At 40.2% G+C, this 17,926-nt stretch overlaps 1 protein-coding gene across 2 annotated transcripts; it reads left to right on the top strand.

Moving 5' to 3' along the window:
• Positions 1-1,383: 1,383 nt before the first annotated feature.
• LOC130222190 (gastrula zinc finger protein XlCGF49.1-like) lies at positions 1,384-14,222 on the top strand. 2 transcript variants are annotated; one of them, XR_008836358.1, is made up of 3 exons: positions 1,470-1,529; positions 11,913-12,087; positions 12,596-12,682. XR_008836358.1 is itself a non-coding variant. In XM_056454827.1 (2 exons), the coding sequence occupies exons 1-2, from the start codon at positions 1,445-1,447 to the stop codon at positions 13,228-13,230; spliced, it is 720 nt and encodes a 239-aa protein (XP_056310802.1). In that variant the 5' UTR covers positions 1,384-1,444; the 3' UTR covers positions 13,231-14,222. The 2 variants fall into 2 exon arrangements, 1 of the variants encoding a protein (XP_056310802.1); XM_056454827.1 differs by lacking the exon at positions 11,913-12,087 and having other exon boundaries at positions 1,384-1,529; positions 12,596-14,222.
• The last annotated feature ends 3,704 nt before the right edge of the window (positions 14,223-17,926 follow it).

The following is a 17,926-nucleotide window of genomic DNA, read 5'->3' as shown; positions in this document are numbered from 1 at the left end:
TATTTATATGTGTGCATATATATATATATATATATAGATAGATAATCACACACACACACACACACACACACACATATATATATATATATATATATATATATATATATATATATATATATATATATATATATTGTAGCGCTTTGTTTCATTATAAGAAATACATGGGTTAGTTAACTCCTGAATCACACTCCAATCCAGATGGTAGCGGTAATGCTCCAAAAAGCTGGTTGCCAACCGCCAAAAAACACAAGAAGAGGAAAAAGTGGCAAAAAAGGTAAAAAAAAAAAATAGAGACTTTTATTTTGGCGTGGCGTGTGACATCATAAGCCTGCGCCGCTCCCGCGTTGTGATTCAACTGGAGAAAGGTTTGTTTTGAAGTGTTTACACTTATAAAGCGATTGATTAAAGTTTCATTTTTTTCATTCAGTGGTAAATAATGTACCTGCTGTTGACAATATTATTTTAACCCTTTATGCAACGTAGTACTCTTTTACTCACAGTAATGAGGACTATTGTTTGAATAAAGATAGGATAACCTTTTTGTCCCAGAGAGGGATTTTGTCTTTTGCAAAAAAAGTTCTACAACTTGTAAGCAGACAATAAAGTAAATAAAACAAACAAAACAATAAAGAAACAACATACCTAAAAATTACAGAGATGTGTGTAATAAGTGTTTTAATAAAGGTTTAATTTATTAAATAGCATAATGTCTATGTTAAAATCACTCTGGACCCCTCACACCCAGCACACTGCCTCTTTGAACTGTTACCTTCTGGTCGACGCTACAGAGCACTGCGCACCAGAACAGGCCGACACAGAAACAGTTTCTTCCCTCAGGCAATCCATCTCATGAACACTTGATGATAATAATTGTGGAGCCAACATCATTACTTGCTATACACTTTTATACACATATACACTTATTTAACAACACACTGTACATGCCAATTTGCACATAACAGCTGCACATATAACGTTGTATATAGTAATAAACATGTACATACACTTGTCAATCTGTATATTTGCACTCACTACTTACTTCTATTTTTTAAAATATATTTATTATCTGTTTTTTGTCCTGTCTCTGTAATCCTGTTGCACTGTAGAAGCTCTGTCACGAAAACAAATTCCTCGTATGTGTGAACATACCTGGCAATAAAGCTCTTTCTGATTCTGATTCTGATTAAACAGCATAAAGTAAACATCACTATATATAAGAAATGGAGTACTAGTTTTAATTAGCTCGTTTGTGGCTATTGTTTCTTACTCGGACTTACCTGATTTCTTTTTGTCAATTACTCTCATATAAAGAAACTGTTGAAGCAAGTGTTGAAGAGAAGTTATTTTGTTTCTGTTCATTGTTTTATTCATTTAAACAGGATAAAGGGTCCAAACACAGAGGAAAACTCCTGCTGAAGCGACTGATCTCCACACTGTTATAAAGATGGCGTTTATTAAAGAGGAGAGTGAAGATGTGAAGATTGAAGAAACATTCACAGTCAAACAGGAAGATCTGCAGGAACAAACAGGTTGGTTTTCATTCTCAAAGACCAACTCAGTCATTTGATCCTCATTCAGATATATTTTAATAATAAGAATACTAAATTAAATCCATCTTGCAGTCCTGAGTGTGCTGCCTAGTTCTCCTAAATGCACATAAACACTCAGGAGCTATGTTTCCATCCAAAAAGGCAAATGAACTTTATGCGCAAAGCTGGATTATCGCATAAAAGACGTGCAAATAAAGCAGCGTTTCCATTTGAAGAGTCAAAGTAAACAAAATCGTCACTTCCTGATTAACTGGCGCCAAATATCAACAGTTAAAATGGAATTTGCTGCGATAAGAGAAGCTGCCTCAATCTTTTCTTCATCTAATAAATGACTTGCGCCTCAAAAGGCAATCCTGACACGCAGTGAAGCGCGGTGGCGTTTGAAGGTGTCAGATGCGGAGCACAGACGCTCTTGATTCTGGAGGTCATTAATAATATAATAACACTCATACTTAAACGGTAAGGCGTTTTACAATGACCAAAACAACAGTTCAGCTGATTCTACAGTGTGCTCAGCCTGCTGATTTGTCTATTTACACACATTTTTATCGTCACATGATCTCTAATAACAAAATCACATGACCTTTTTTTAAAGTGCATACTGAAATTTGTTCGGTAAAAGTGTTTCCATCGTGATTTATGCGCATCTTTTCTTATCTAATAAAAAGTTGATCCTACTCAGTTTTGCGCATACGTTTTTTATGTGCATTTTCAAAATTTATGCACAGCATGACGTTTCCATCAACCGTTTTTTTATGCGCATATGCAAAATAGGTGGATGGAAACAGCCATTGAAAGACAGGAATGAGTTTCTTTCGTTACTTGTTCTCATGTCTTTTATCATTATTTTATGTATTATTAGTCTCCCATTTTCTCTACCTTCTTAAGGTTATTGCTTTTCTTGTTCTCCTACTGTTTGTAAAGCATCCTTGAGCACTGGTGCTATATAAAATAAACAAAAACAATAAATTAAAAAAATTTGACTGAGGTGACGATATTTGACCTACAGTATTCTTATAGAAGATATCTGCTATTACAGTGATAGTGTTGGCTTAGTACTTTCCATCTGCATATGTCACGTTGGTCACAATTCCTTTTTTCATCAACTTCTTCTACTAGTTCTCACAGATAGTTTTGAGTTAGAATTACATCATTATTATAATAACTAATTACCAGGGCTATTGTGTTTAAACGGGGTTTCAGCTGGGTCTTAAAATGTCTTAAATTCCAAAATCAAAAAATTAGATAGGCCTTAAAAAGTCTTAAATTTACTGAAATATTGTGTTGTAGGTCTTAAATCTTTTTTAAAACAAGTCTTCATTTTACTTTGTTTATGTTTTGCTACCCAATCTGGCCAAAGCCCATACAATCACCAACAATCCATCTCAATAAAACTTTCAACTTTTCATTTAAAAAGATCATTTTAACTCTATTTATCATAATGGTTTAATTATTTTCCTCACAATAACATTTGTTTAAACATGCTTTATGTATTTACTGCTGAGGACATCGACCTGGACAGATTGTTGTGCATCGGTTTAGTTTATTATAGTTGTTAACTTTTAAATGTTCATTTTTTATATATATATATTTTTTATAGAAAGTTTATTTAGGAAAAAAGTGTGTAGATATAAGTAAAGCTATTTATAATATTTTGCTAAGAAATATCTAAAATATATATATTTTTTTAATTCATTTATTATTGTATTATTAAATGTATTAAATTATATTATTTTTTAGGAGCAAATAAAAATCTTTTCCATCTCTGCCATATGAAAAATTCCTTGGCCTTTAGCCCTTTATTACTCTAAAATCTCATTCCTAATGGTCTTATAATGTCTTTAAAAGTCTTACATTTAACTTGGTGAAACCTGCAGAAACCCTGGTTTAAAGTATGTCAAAAAACATGGAGGCCCCAATTTTAAACATGCTGAATGAAATGGTCACTAAAATAATTAATTGTTATAAAACATTGTACAGTATTCTAAACTATATGATGTTGCTGTGGGATGACATGAAGCAAAAGGAACAAACTATAGTGGAACAATAACGTTTAGCATTGCACTGACTACAACTGGCCAACAAACTAGTCTAAAAATGACTTTTGCTGTTTAAGAAATGGATTACAGCATGCTGATGATATGCAAACATTTGAGTGTAAAGTTCGTCAGTATTCACCATATTCTTCACGTACCAGCAGGCGGCACCATTGGAATGTTTTTGCTTGACTTTGTTAAAGAATGAATTTTTAGATCCTAAAAACAGTGTTATGCTGCATAGGCATGGGAAAATGCTTAGGCATTTTTAAGGTATACTACAGTTTAAAAAAAGTCGAGGTTTTAAAACTGCCAAAATGTTCTGCTATACCATTCCTACGGTATGTGTAATTTTTTGCATTTTGTTTGAAGTTTTTCAGGACAACAGTTTCTTCAGCAGAAAAGATATCCAAAGATGCCTGTTTTAAATCGTAAAGTATTCTGTGTTTGTGAAACAAATGAAGACAGCAGTAATGATATATTTGATGCACATGATGCAGAAATGATGTTCAATGATGCATTTGAAATATTTAACCTGACATGTTTACTGCTCCAAAATATTTTAAAAGTTTCTTAAAAGAAAAAACATTGTGTTCAAAGGGGGAAAAGTTTTAGTTTTTAGTTTTTTTTTTTTTGTAATAAGTGAAAGCGAAATATTTTTATTTAAGGTTTTCATACCGTCAGAATCTTATACTGGTTTTTGCCTAATGCTGCTTGATGTTGCAAAGTCATTCAATCATTAATTTTCTTTTCGGCTTAGTCCCTTTATTAATCTGGGGTCGCCACAGCAGAATGAATTGCCAATTTATCCAGCATATGTTTTATGCAACGTATGCCCTTCCAGCTGCAACCCATCTCTGGTAATCATCCATACACACTCATTCACACTCATACACTACGGACAATTTAGCTTTACCCCATTCATCTGTACCGCATGCCTTTGGACTGTGCGGAAAAACTGGAGCACCCGGAGGAAACCCATGCGAACGCGGGGAGAACATGCAAACTCCCCACAGACATGCCAGCTGACCCAGCCGAGGCTCGAACCAGTGACCTTCTTGCTGTGAGGCAAAAGTACTATCTAATGCGCCACCACATCGCCTGTTGCAAAGTCATATTTTCTAATTTTGTTTTTCTTGGTATGTATAGTCATGAACCCACTTGTTTGTAGAGCAAGTAGCCGTTTATTATTCCTGGTCATTTCTCCAATAGGCAAATGAAGTTCTAAAACACTAGCATATGAGATCAGGGCCCCATTTCAGGAAGGAGATTAAGTGAAAACTCAGAGTACTTTATCCCTGAAATGAGAGAAACGTTGGGTTTTCCGTTTCAAAATGGCAGGTTTGTCAAACTTGAGAAGCAGGGTAATTCGAGCTTGTTTCTGAAAGAGAGGTAACTTTATCCCCGAGTCAGTTACCGTGGTAACTTACTCTGTGAACCCAACCTGGTCAGGAGCAGGTTTTATTCTCTAAACTCTGAGTTTCTGTCGGTCTCCTTTCCTTTTTTAAAGATGACGTAGTATTTCACGCTTAGTCGTACATTTCTAGCCACCTATTTTTATGTGCATTTTGGATAGGCTATGAGCAAAAAAAAAATCAGTTGATGGAAACGTCATGATGCACATAACTTTTGAAATATAGGCATAAATAACATGCGAATAACTAAGTAGGATAAACTTTTTCGATAAGAAAAGATAAACTTACGTAAACTACACTCCTGTTCACCAGTTACCGACTGCTCCTGCACTTTATTCGGAAATTTATTCCCGCGCCGCATGAAATCTGGTCGGGTCCCAAGACAATGCACAGGTACAGCCACGAGAATGCAGACCTATATCCAGAAGTAACTTTAACAGACGAGAGGAAAAGTCACGTCACCAGGTTAAATGGGCCACAGGAGTTCACTTTCATTCCCTCAATCGCAGAGAAATAGATGCTTCTGCTGTAAGTGTGAAATTGTGCATAGTTTCTGCGTTAAGTAGTTGGCGCCTGGAGTGTTGTAAATACCCGCGCTTGCCTCCCTCGCGACAGAGCGCATATGAGATAAATGACGTCAGTACATAATAACTGGTTATGATTATTACTGAACCGATACTGAATTGTCCGCGTCTGCATCGTGGTGCACCGAAGAAACAATTAATTTTGACACAGCTAGATTTCACGCCAAACCTTCAGTGTGGAGGGAGACAGCCTGCGCTCCAGCTATCCCGATGTAGAAAACACTACACTAATCTGGCATGTCCGGGGGTTTTCTCAGAGAGAATTCCCACACAACCAATAGACTCCACTGCAGAACATGCCTAATAGGGTGCTCTAGTCCTGAGTGACTGTGTTGACCTGATAGGTCACCTAGACAGAGCGCGGTGGACTTAGAAACAATCCAAGGAGGTTCCAGAGCACTACACGGGTGCCAGATGGGTGCCGGTTCCAGAAAAATGGAAGTGTTTTTCCGGGGAATTTATCAGGGAGGGCCATCATGAGAAGTGTGAGTCCGGTTGGGCCAGAGAGGTGCAATGAGCGAGACCCGCTCCTCATCTCCCCGACCTTGCACAGTATCTGTGCGAGCAGGCTCACTGGGAAAAAGATGCATATTGCCTAACCCACAGGGAGGGCAGCCAGCGAAGGGCTGCTCGGGAGGAACAGCAGGATGACCTGGGCTTCTCTAAAGCATGCCCATAACAACTGGAACGTACCAGGGTGGAATCTCTGTTCTCCCGGAAACATACCGGTCCTGAGAGCATGTAAGCTGGGGATAAGAACGGCGTGCAGCTTTTTAGTCGCAAGACTCTGAAGGAGCGGATAGCGAACGAACTAAGACATGTTGCGGGTGCGCACACCACCCAAACAGTTGATGTACGTTATCGCAGCCATGCTGGTCGTCCTAATCAACATGTGGATTAACCTAATCAACTGCTCCAGGCAGTTGAAATGCCAATGCAACCGGCGTCCTGTTTACGAACCTGCATGCTCGATACACACCGGTGACATACACCTGGTGCTTCTCTGTGCGCCATGCCCATCTGGAGACCCAATCGCGAAGCCAGCGCTGAAATGGTCTCATATGAACAATTCAGAGGCGTGATAGCAGCTAAAAATGTTATATGCCCGAGGAGCCTTAATTTAATCGGACAGGGCAGCGCCAGCCCAGCGCGCTAAAAGCGAACCATGATGCAGATCGAGTCCAGCTCCAACCCGAGATGAGAGAAGCTCTGACCGGGGGGGAGCCCGCTTGTACTCGGTTGACCCAAAACTCGAACAGGCTGATTTGCCAGAGCACCAGGTCCATGTGCATAATCGATCAGTTCAGAGAGCTAAAAAAATAACAGTCAATGAATAATCAAAAATGCAGATGCACGTGCGCCAAAGAGGCACAGGGTGTTTCTTCGACGCATGGAAACAGGGTGAGCACTAATGGGAGGACTGTTACTCCCATGCTCTGCCCCCCGTCGCAGTATAAGGAGGGAGAGAGTGAGACATGGAGTGAGCGTCCTTCAGGTCTAAAGCTGCAACCAATCCCATGGACAGACGCATGGGGCGATGTGTTTCTGCATGAGAATCTCGATTGGCATCCTGAACAGATGACAGATCAAACCGCGCAGATAGGATTGGTATAACCCACTGCTCTCTGGATACGATGAAGGGGGGTGTAAACCCACTCTTCATCTCGGCTGGAAGACTGGCTTGATTGTATCCTCCGCCAGGATGGATAATCTTACGCGAGACAGGGGGTGGCATAGCGAATAATCGCTTAAATACACACCCCTGAACTCGGGAGGCCAACAGCGAATTGAAACGCATAGCTGAGTCTGACTGCCCACGTGAGCTACCATAACGAGCTGAGCAGCGCTTACCAGGCTGACATAGTCCAAATGAGCAGCATCTCTGGAACAATCGCTGACGTACCCACGGAGGGGCAGCTTCGGGATGGGGAGTGCTCACCCCGAGAGGTGGAGCATCCCGAGGAAGAGGTGAAAATAAGAGATTGACTCTTACCTTCCTCCCAGGATCCCGCGGAGTGGCTGGAGGTGTGAGAAAGAAGCTCATCCTCTGGCGCCCTCAAGGCTGTGGTGAAATACACCAAAGCTGAGATCTGTAAGACCATGCGTCCCGTGCTGGCAGCAATTGGGATTCCACACCCAGAGGGAGGAAAAGCCGCTCTTTTCAGATTGCTACATACATTCACGGGGGAGCCCCGGCCTCCACCGAGGAAAGAACGGTTCTCCTCCTCTCCAACCGGCCCACCTCAGGTTCGCTTCGCGGTCCGATTACTAGACTTAACGGCAACCTGTGACGGGAGCATCAACTCACTGCGGGAGCTAGGCCAGTGGAATGGACTGTGACGGTGGAGCATTTTGGAGTCGCAAGAAGAGCACACTCGGCAAGGAATGGCCAGCGAGGATAGGTCTGATGGGGAGAGCAGTTTTCCGAGCCCACCAAGAGATGAGGTCATGAGAGCATAGTCGATTGCTGTGCGAAGCTTATGCATAAGCCTGGGGAAGAACCGCCCCCGTGAAAGCAGAAGCAGCATGGCTTGCAGTGTTGTGGGCTCTGGCCATGAGAGACCAATTATAATTATTACCAGTTATTATAGTTAACAAAAATAAACGAGAAAACGAAAACTATAATGTAAAATAATTGTCGTTAACTGAAATAAAAATAAAAACGAGAGTTTAAAAAAAAAATAGAACTAACTGAAAATGTATTGTGTACATACAAAACTAACTGAAACTAATTAAAATTATAGCAAAAACCTCCTTCATTTTTGTAATTTGTGAATGTATTTAATACATTATCTTACTGTAAGCCGTTTAGAAGTAAATAGAATTTGCGCTGCAGGTGTTTGACCCATACGGCACCTCAGAGTTTGTAGTCCTGCTGCCATTGGCCAGATTGAGCCGGTTCTCCTCCAGTCATCCTCGCTGTTGCTCCCGCAACAAAAACGAGTGGACATGACAGCAGCACGGTGACAGCATTAAATACAGACACTTTAATTATTACTTTAACACATTTGTGCCCAATAATGAGTTTTATTTCTGTATCACAATCGCGAACGAATCTTTTTAACCGGATCTTCTAAGTGAACTGGTTAAACTAGTTCACCAAATCGAACTGAATCATTTGAAACAATTCGCATCTCCAGTAAGCACTTATTCACAAACTACTTACTTTTAACAAGCCTAATACCCCCCTCTGACTATAAATAATCCAATATATACTCTCATTCAGTTATTAGAACAGTAACGTTACATTGAGAAGCGGTGAACCGACAATACTGCGCATGCAAAATTCAGTGAACCAAACACAAACAGTATTTGACAGCCTGCCGTGACTGAACTAAACGTGAACAACTGCAGCACGGGTAAACCGAGGGCTTAAATTAGAGGATCTGGTGAAAAACGTAAGTTTATTTCATAACAAACAATCGTAATGGAATTTAAATAAGTGAATCCTGCTTTAGTTGGGTTGCACAACTTTACTGTGAGACATTTTTCAGATCATGGTGATTTTTTTTAACTGACTGAAGTTTCTATTGCTGACTACATAATGTTGAGTCCTAACATCCGCTTTAAAAATCTGAACTTCCCATCACCAGGCCCGGATTAATAATTCAGAGGCCCCTGGGCACAATGTCTTGTAGGCCCCCTACTTAGCCACACCCCTATAGTTGAATTAAAAAATAAGATTAATATAATATTTGGTAAATAAAATAATCTATATAACGTATTGCCCACATATTTAAAATAAATGATATACAGTACATATATTTCTAGTCTACAAAGATTTAACTTATTTTTAAAGCACATTTTGAAAAAAAAAAAATACAAATACAACTAGGGCAAATTGATGGATTTTAATATATTTGTTCAAGTTCACTGAAGCAGTACTAAAAATGTATATTTAAGGGTATTTTTAATGTATAACATCTACAAACTTATAATGCACATTTGGATTTGGATAACACCTCCCCAATCCAGTTCTAGGAATCTGAGTCCTCCATAATACACACACTGATTGATGATTCCTACTTGTCTTCCTCGTGATGAAGAGTAGGCAAAATCTAAGTGCGGGTCTGGGCCCATAAGGCCCATTGGTTAATCCAGCCCTGCCCATCATTACTGTGTGTCTATTCTCAGAAGCAGCCTTGCACACATATTGTACTTAAGGCTGCTATCTTGTGGGCTGTTGTATTTAAATTTAAGGATGGGTAGATGGTTGTGGTAGATTATAGTGTTCATGTGTTCTCTGAATACATGTTTCAAAAAATGCAAGGCTGAGTTTATATTACAAAATATTTATTCTATTGATTTCGAAACTTGCACCTAACAAATATCCTTATTTAGAAAAAAACAAAAGCTAATACTGAAACTAATAAAAACTAAACTAAAACTAAATCATTTCAAAATATAGAAACTAATAAAAACTAGTAAATCTGCCTCTAAAACTAATTAAAACTAACAGAATTTGAAAACAAAAAGTCAAAACGAAATAGAAACTAAAACTAATGAAAAATCCAAAACTATTATAACCTTGTGTGACAAACGGATAACCCAACGGCCTTAGACGGGGGGTCTCAGCTTACCCCTCCAGGTGGTGACGCCCACCACCTGAGAATCGATTCGTACCCACTGGCTGCCTCGCCATCAAGGGAGGTGAAGGCAGAAGCACATGTGGACCGGGTGGATAAAAAAAACACCCTCTAGAAGGGGAGGGGGGGCTGGAAGATCCTACATCAGCCTGCACGTTACACCCTCTAGTTGGTCCGGCAGTGAGACTGGGGGACAAGCCATCTCCAGCCGCACTGCAAAAACAGCCCAGGAAGCGCAGCCATTATGTCCGATTTGAGAACCGCAATGCACCCCGAAGGATGGAAGAGAGCCCGGTCTGTCATCTAAGAATAACAGCTCGCCCTCCGATGTCGTAATGGACCTTTGATCTCCGGTGTCATCAAGCGGACGCACGGGCATCCTGGGGGATGAACTGCACAACCATCCGAAGCTTGGATTGGGCTCGCTGTGGAGGAGTGGGGGGTCCACGCTTTCACAGGGAGCAACAGGGGTAGCTGAAGCTGTGCAACAGCCACGCCGTCACAGTGAGAGCATGAGCTGTCCGCGGGCACCGCATCAACATGCTGGACCCCCAGACCTGTCATGTGATACCCGTGCCCATCATCTGGAGATAGGAACCACCACATGCAGAAATGCACAGTCAGAATAGCGTCTTGAAAAAGACGTGTTGAATGACTGTGTGGCTCTCTTAGGGAATCTGCCTCTTAAAATGGAAACTCTTTTGTGCACACCAGCTCAGGGGACAGGAAATCCCAGATCGTCCGCCACTGTCGAGTCTTCCCCTGCACTGGTGAGTAAACTTGAAATCAGGTTAGCAGATATCGTGTCTTCAGTCTCGTGATTGGGTCTGAAGCAACAATTCTAGTGAGCTGACTCCAGCAGCAGACTGATATAGCATTGATTAGCTCATCAGGATCAGCTGTGGAGCCAAGCTCCGCCAATTCAAATGGCATTTGATTGGCCCGTTTTCTTATCTTCAGAAGTGATAGGTCGTCTGACGAACTCCCATAGTCTGGTTTCCAGACGCATGTTGAAGTTTCTTTATGAAGGGGAACAAAAACTTTTGCTTCTTACTGACGGAGCGGAGGGGTCAAGGGAAATGAGAGGGAAATGGCGAACGTGGAGGTGTGGATGTGAAGGTTGAGGGTGTCGACAAACCCAGCCGGTGAGTAGCAGCCTCGGGTGCTTAACAGGAAACTCTGACACTGTCGACTGCGGGATAAAGGCTTTCGGCAGCTGACTCTATGCCAGCAAGATAAATCAGTAAGTTGATTTTTTTCAGAACACACTGCACTAAAGTCTTTGGTGATGCACTCGTTCACAGATGTCACGAACACTCCAGTACGAGATGGCAGTCTTTGCTCTGTTGCTTCGATACATACTTTTGCTTTTTGTTTCTCACAACCAGTCGTTAAGTTTACACTGCTCGTCTCGACACGGTTTCTCTACTCATTTCCCCGCACTGCAACAGTCAATTTCTCTTTCCTCCGCACACCACATAATGCTGCCCTCTTCAACTCTCCTCCTCTCAGCCAGTTTACTTTTCGCTGTCCCATGGGTGGAGACCAAATTAACAATGTTGATTATAGTCACAGAAAACAACAACAATCATAAATGTATGATTATATGCTGTCATGGCTTTGCAATCAAAAAAATTTTGTTATAATAGAGACCAATGGAGAAAAAAAACAGCCATGAATATAACGAAAAGGGAGTAAATTTGCCCAGTGTATTGTTTTTTTTTTTTTTTTTTTTTTAAAGCATTTTCCTAGAATATGTCAAAATAAGATGTTCCCAAATATCAGTCCGTTTGCTGAAACAGAGAGAAAGTTTTGGCCAAATTAAGCCTCAAAATCACCCCGGAATGGATGAAAATGACCCAACAACACACAATGGGAAAGGTGCACATTCCAGCCTTTATGCAGATGCTGTACAGGTATGTCTCATGTCTGCGAAGCAAATATTCAGCTGTTTGTTCAACTGTTACCCCAGAACTTTTTTTTCTGATGTGTTTACCAGTGAGGCACAGAATAAACAAGTATTCCCTGTCTGCTTTACAAAATTTAGAAAAAACATTTTGTTGTAATTATGAATAAATACGACTAAAAATAGGCCATTTACAGCTTTCAAATCTGTGTCTTATCATTATGTAGGAATTCTGAAAACTGGACTGACACTGTTTCTATTCACTATAACTTCTATGTTAAGCAGCTGTGACACTATTTATCTAATGCTTTTACAATGTAAATTAAGATGAATTGAATTGAATCTGCTTAAATGTGTACACGTAAATGGACCAAACAAAATATTATCTGATTTTTTACATTTAATGTGCATCAAAATTACAGTGTGTGTAGCCAATGTTTCCAGTGTCTTTTCAGTTTTCAGCTTTTGATGAATTTTTGAGACTTTGTGAAAACTAACGTTTTTTTTTTTTATTTCAGACCTAATTGAAGAGAATAAGGGGAGTAAAGAGGAGGAACATCATGTCAAAATTGAGAAAAAAACTCATTCACAGACTGATGGTATTTTGAAAAGGAGAGGCAAGAATCGTTTCACGTGCACCTGCACTCAGTGTGGAAAGAGTTTTGGAAAAAAAGGCTATCTTAAGATTCACATGATGATCCACACTGGAGAGAAACCATTCACATGCACTCAGTGTGGGAAGAGTTTCAGCCATTCATCATCCCTTAAAGACCACATGAGGATTCACACAGGAGAGAAACCATTCACATGCACTCAGTGTGGGAAGAGTTTCAGCCTTTCATCATCCCGTTATCACCACATGAGGATCCACACTGGAGAGAAACCATTCACATGCACTCAGTGTGGGAAAAGTTTCAGCCATTCATCATCCCATTATCACCACATGAGGATCCACACTGGAGAGAAACCATTCATATGCACTCAGTGTGGGAAGAGTTTCAGCCAATCATCATCCCTTAATAAACACATGAGGATCCACACTGGAGAGAAACCATTCACTTGCACTCAGTGTGGGAAGAGTTTCAGCCAATCATCAAACTTTAATCTACACATGAAGATCCACACTGGAAAGAAACCATTCACTTGCATTTGAGCCGCGGTCACACTGGACTTTTCTCCCCATAGATCGTAGATCAAAACATGACCTCTCTGGACAGAAATGTAAAATATGGACCCAATCGCTCACTTTTTTAATGTCTAATCATCTTGTTTAATCCCGCTCCTTTTTGCAGCACCGTACAACAGAATTTTGCATGCTCAAACTCTAGTGTGACCGCAGCTTTGGTGTGGGATGAGTTTCAGCTACTCATCAGACCTTAATAAACACATGAAGATCCACACTGGAGAGAAACCATTCACATGGACTCAGTGTGGAAAGAGTTTCAACCGATCAGCAAACCTTAATGAACACATGAAGATCCACACTGGTGTGAAAGAGTACATGTGCTTGAGTGTGAGAAGACTTTTATTACAGCTCCAAAATTTAAACAGCACCATGCGATTCACAGTGGAGAACACACCGGACATCAGACAAGGTGGAGCTCCAGGATGGTTAGTTTGCAATGTACCAGGGCCTCAGTTTAGAAAGCTCATTCAATTGTCCTGTGTTGCATCTTTTATTAGTGAGTTTCTTTACTTTTAGGTTCAAGATTCTTTCTAGTTTACTACATTTACTTTTTTGAGTAGAATACAAACTTTATGAATATTTTGTGATTTAGGCAGAGCGACAGGTATTAAGTTTTACAATATTAATACACTGTGATGATCCCTAGACTCCAGATTGGAGTGTGTGGTAAATCCTGATTGGATGCCTGCATTACTCAATGGGTATATAAAAGTTGTTGTGCTAGCTACCCTGTAGCTGTGGCTACTCAGGAGTCCTCATGTCAAGACCTGCCATCTTATTGACTCTTTAACCTTATGGTTTTGTTTTGCATTACTTTGCATTGTTTTGCAGTATCATGTAGTTAAAGTGTTGTTGTGATTTATATCCTAAGTTCTTAATCTTCATTATTACCTCTAGACTATGTTGGTTGCTTTGATTGATTGTTCTATGAGTTACACTTTATAATAAATGATTTGCATTCAGGCTATTTTGAAAGCTCATCTCTCTTTTATGGTGCGACACGAACAAGTGGGTCATAACACTTTGCAAAATGTGTCCGGTTGTGATAAATGTTCTGATAAAGAGGTGCTGTTTCTTTCCCTGCCATGTCACACTCAGCAGCAAACTGTCCCACTGCATACTGAAGGTCCATGTCCTATGAAGCCAAACGGACAACGTTATCTGCAAATAATAGAGACAGTCCTAGCTTGCACCTAAAATTCTGTCAGTAAAACCTATATTTCTGAGATCAGCCTCAAAAATAACTTATTTACAAAATGAAATAAATAAATAGATGGATAATCACTGTAGTGGTGGAAGGGGAAGTAGGATGGCTTGTTCAACCATAAACCAAGATGGAGCTCTCTCAGGAGGGATGGACCAGTGCACGAGGTGTCTCAGACTGAAGGCGCATTAATGAAATAAATGCTCAGGAAGCCCCAACCCTTTTTTTATCAACTGGCTGTTGCAATGTACTCTTATGCAACCTAGGCTGCTTACTGTTCCAAAGAAATTAATTGTCTAAATTATCAAACTGATTTAAATATTGTAAAGAAATATTTACAGGGATATACTGAAGTAGAGATGTAACTTTAGGAAGGCAATTCATGTTGAGTGTGTTAGTTTGTTATTTTGAGTACCTCAGAGCAGTGGTTCTCAATTCTGGTGTTTGTGCAAAATGATTTGACAACCGTCCCAAATTAATTTTAGCTTATATTTCTCGATCTTAGAATCACACCTCAGAAACCACAAAAGCAGAGATTTGGCTTATCTTTAACTGCTTAAGATCAATTTGCACCAGATCAGCAAAATACAACATTTGTTTGAGTTTCCTTCGCCGACTGGCCTCGACAAAACACGGCGTTCCTGATTGGTTGGTGACTCCGTTTCAGTGACATCCTTGGGATTCACTCGCTTGTGAGTGGAAGTTGTCCTGGGATAACGGGGTGACAGACTCTGCTGAGAGTCGGTTTGCAGACGTTTTTTACAGTTTCTGCGGTTCCTAAACTTTAATGGGTTGCATGGAAGGTTCTTTGCGGCCCGATTGCATGGCAGTGCAGTGTCCAAGAGCAAGGCGAGAGAGGGCAGAGAGCAGCAGCGAACTAATGCAAAAAGCAAAGTTTTTTACTGTTGCAGTAGGTTTTTAAGTGATCTGGTTCGGTCCATCTCTACGGCCGTGTCTTCCAATGAGCAGTTGCCATGGAGGGCAGGCCCACGCCCTGTATCATTATGCTCAGGGTAAGTCATTAACAGACTGCTTGGTAATTTTATATGTATTAAAATATCTTGTAAATTCGTTACTATCTTACATCAAATGTTACAAGACAAATACTGTTTCTGATAGTAGTTTTTCATTTACACCAATGTATTGCAAATATCACTAGCTTTTGTTTAGCACCAGACATCATACATTTCAGACACATGCAAAAGGATTCATCTGCTATAAGAGTTAAAAACCATTGAATAACTTGGTTGCAATAAACACATGTAGTATTCAAAGAAAGCCACTGCCAAGGAGGGACACATTTAGTGTTCTCCTTAGGTCTCTGGAATTTTTTTGAAGTAGCACACAACTCTTAAATTCACTAATCCAATTTTTGTTAATTCACAAATTGTCTTTTGATTTTATGAGTTGTATTTTGTAAATGAATATTTTGTTATGGTAGTATGGGGTTTTGGTCGAATGGAATTGGGAGGCTAATAGTACCAGCTGGGTTTGGTGCCTGCTGAGGTCAGTGATGGCTTTTGATTTGTGCCATGCTCTCTCTGTTGCCCTGGGTGCTGTTCTATGTTATCTCAGAACATGCCCTAACACTAACCATTCTCAGACCATCTGACAGCCAGGGAGTAGGGTGCATTGGTCTGGTGGAGACAGGACTGATCTCACCTAGGCAGGATGTTAAAGTGGAGTGTTTCTGCTGAACTATTTACATCAAGAAGTGAGAACCGTGTATGTTTGAGGGAAGAGAGGATGTAACAGTGGGGGAGAAGTGTGTGGAGGACAAACCAATTTTTACTAGTAGCAATTTAGTTGATGAAACTAGAAACTCCGCTCTCCTAGAAACACCAGCTCGGGTTCAACAACACCAAGCCCAGCCTAGAAGCCGACTCGATACAGAGGCTCCAATAAGAGGCCGAAGGCCTATCCTCTCTTCTTCAGCAAGGACTCAATGCTGCATACAATCCCCATCCCCCATCACTCAAAATCGCCACCCACCTTTTCTAGTTTCTTCATACGCCTCCGGAAGATCATCATCCCTCAATTTCAACAAGATGACTGTGAACGAACGCCGCCAGACCCTCATAAATGCCGGAATCTCCATCCCCAACAGCTGCAATAAAATGAAACTACTAAAACTCTAAGAATCCATCTCATCACCAACTCCGCCGCCTCAGCACAGCAGAACCGCTCGCTGCCACCACACCCCCTATCCTCAACACACCACAGCTCCACATGCACGAAATCTCTCTGGAGCATTAAAGAAAGCAACCAAGAAAAGCAATAAAAAGCAATCCCATGGAACTGGACAAACTGCACCTACCATAACATTCCAAAACATGGACAATCCACCAGATAATGACGCCACTCTCTGACTTTCCACCCCCCTCCCTTTGCCTCCAGCTCCACATTCCAGTGAAAACTCCAGCCCTACTCTTTCAGCCATCCCTTCCACTCTTAATCCTCCTCAATTCTCTCTCCCTTCCAACCTCCCTCACTCTTCAACCCAGATTATTTCTACCCAGTCTTTCTCTACAAGTCCTAACGCTCTTCCTCTCCCTACTCATTACCACTCTTCCAGTTTTCCCTCTACATCCCTTCACCAAGCACCCACCTCCATTACCAACCCTCCCCAACAGTCTACAACAAACAAAAGAGTACTCAAGAAGACAGTGGGGAATTTTATATTTTTTTTGTCAAACAAGAATCGATTTTATTTTATGCACAAGAAATGTGGAAGGGTTTATAAGCAAGATCAAATATGAAGAAACAAGTCTGAGTGACCATAAGCCAATTTTTATGAATCTAGACTGGAGTAATGTGAAAAGAGGGCCAGGGGTATGGGTTTTAAACACAGCGGTTTTAAAGAATGAAGACTATGTTTTAAGTATAAAGGAAATTATTCAAAAGGAAAAAGGGAATGAAATTTATAATGAGGACAAAAGAATGTGGTGGGAGAATGTGGAACATTTAGTTAAAAAGTTTACAATAAAATACTGTAGACAGTTACAAAATTGTAAAAAATATAAGGAAAAGGAGCTGAAAGAAAAACTAGAAAATGAATTGAAAAATGAGAATGGAAAAGATATACAAAAGATAAAAGAACTGGAAGGAAGACTGAAAGAAATGGAGGAGGAGAAATTTGAAGGTGCAAGATTAAGAAGCAAAGCCAAATTTACAGTGGAGGGGGAAAAGTGCACTAAATTTTTTTTTGATCTAGAGAAGAGAAGAGGGAAGGCAGAAATGATTAAAGAAATAAGGAGCAAAAATGGGAACATAGTGGAAGAAAATTTTGGAAGAAATAAAATCATATGAGAAATTGTTTTGCACAGAGGGAGTAAAAGAAAAAGAAAAAAGGGAATTGCTAAAGCTAATCAAATCAAGAGTAGAAGAAGAGGAAAAAAGAGAATGTGACAAGGAGGTAAGAGAAGAAGAAATAAAAAGAGCAATTAGTGGATTGAACAA

This window comes from Danio aesculapii, chromosome 4 (genome assembly GCF_903798145.1).
Source record: "Danio aesculapii chromosome 4, fDanAes4.1, whole genome shotgun sequence".
In the NCBI taxonomy this organism is placed as follows: Eukaryota; Metazoa; Chordata; class Actinopteri; order Cypriniformes; family Danionidae; genus Danio; species Danio aesculapii.
Note: the sequence above shows the minus strand (reverse complement) of the source record. Positions and strands in the feature narration are given on the sequence as shown.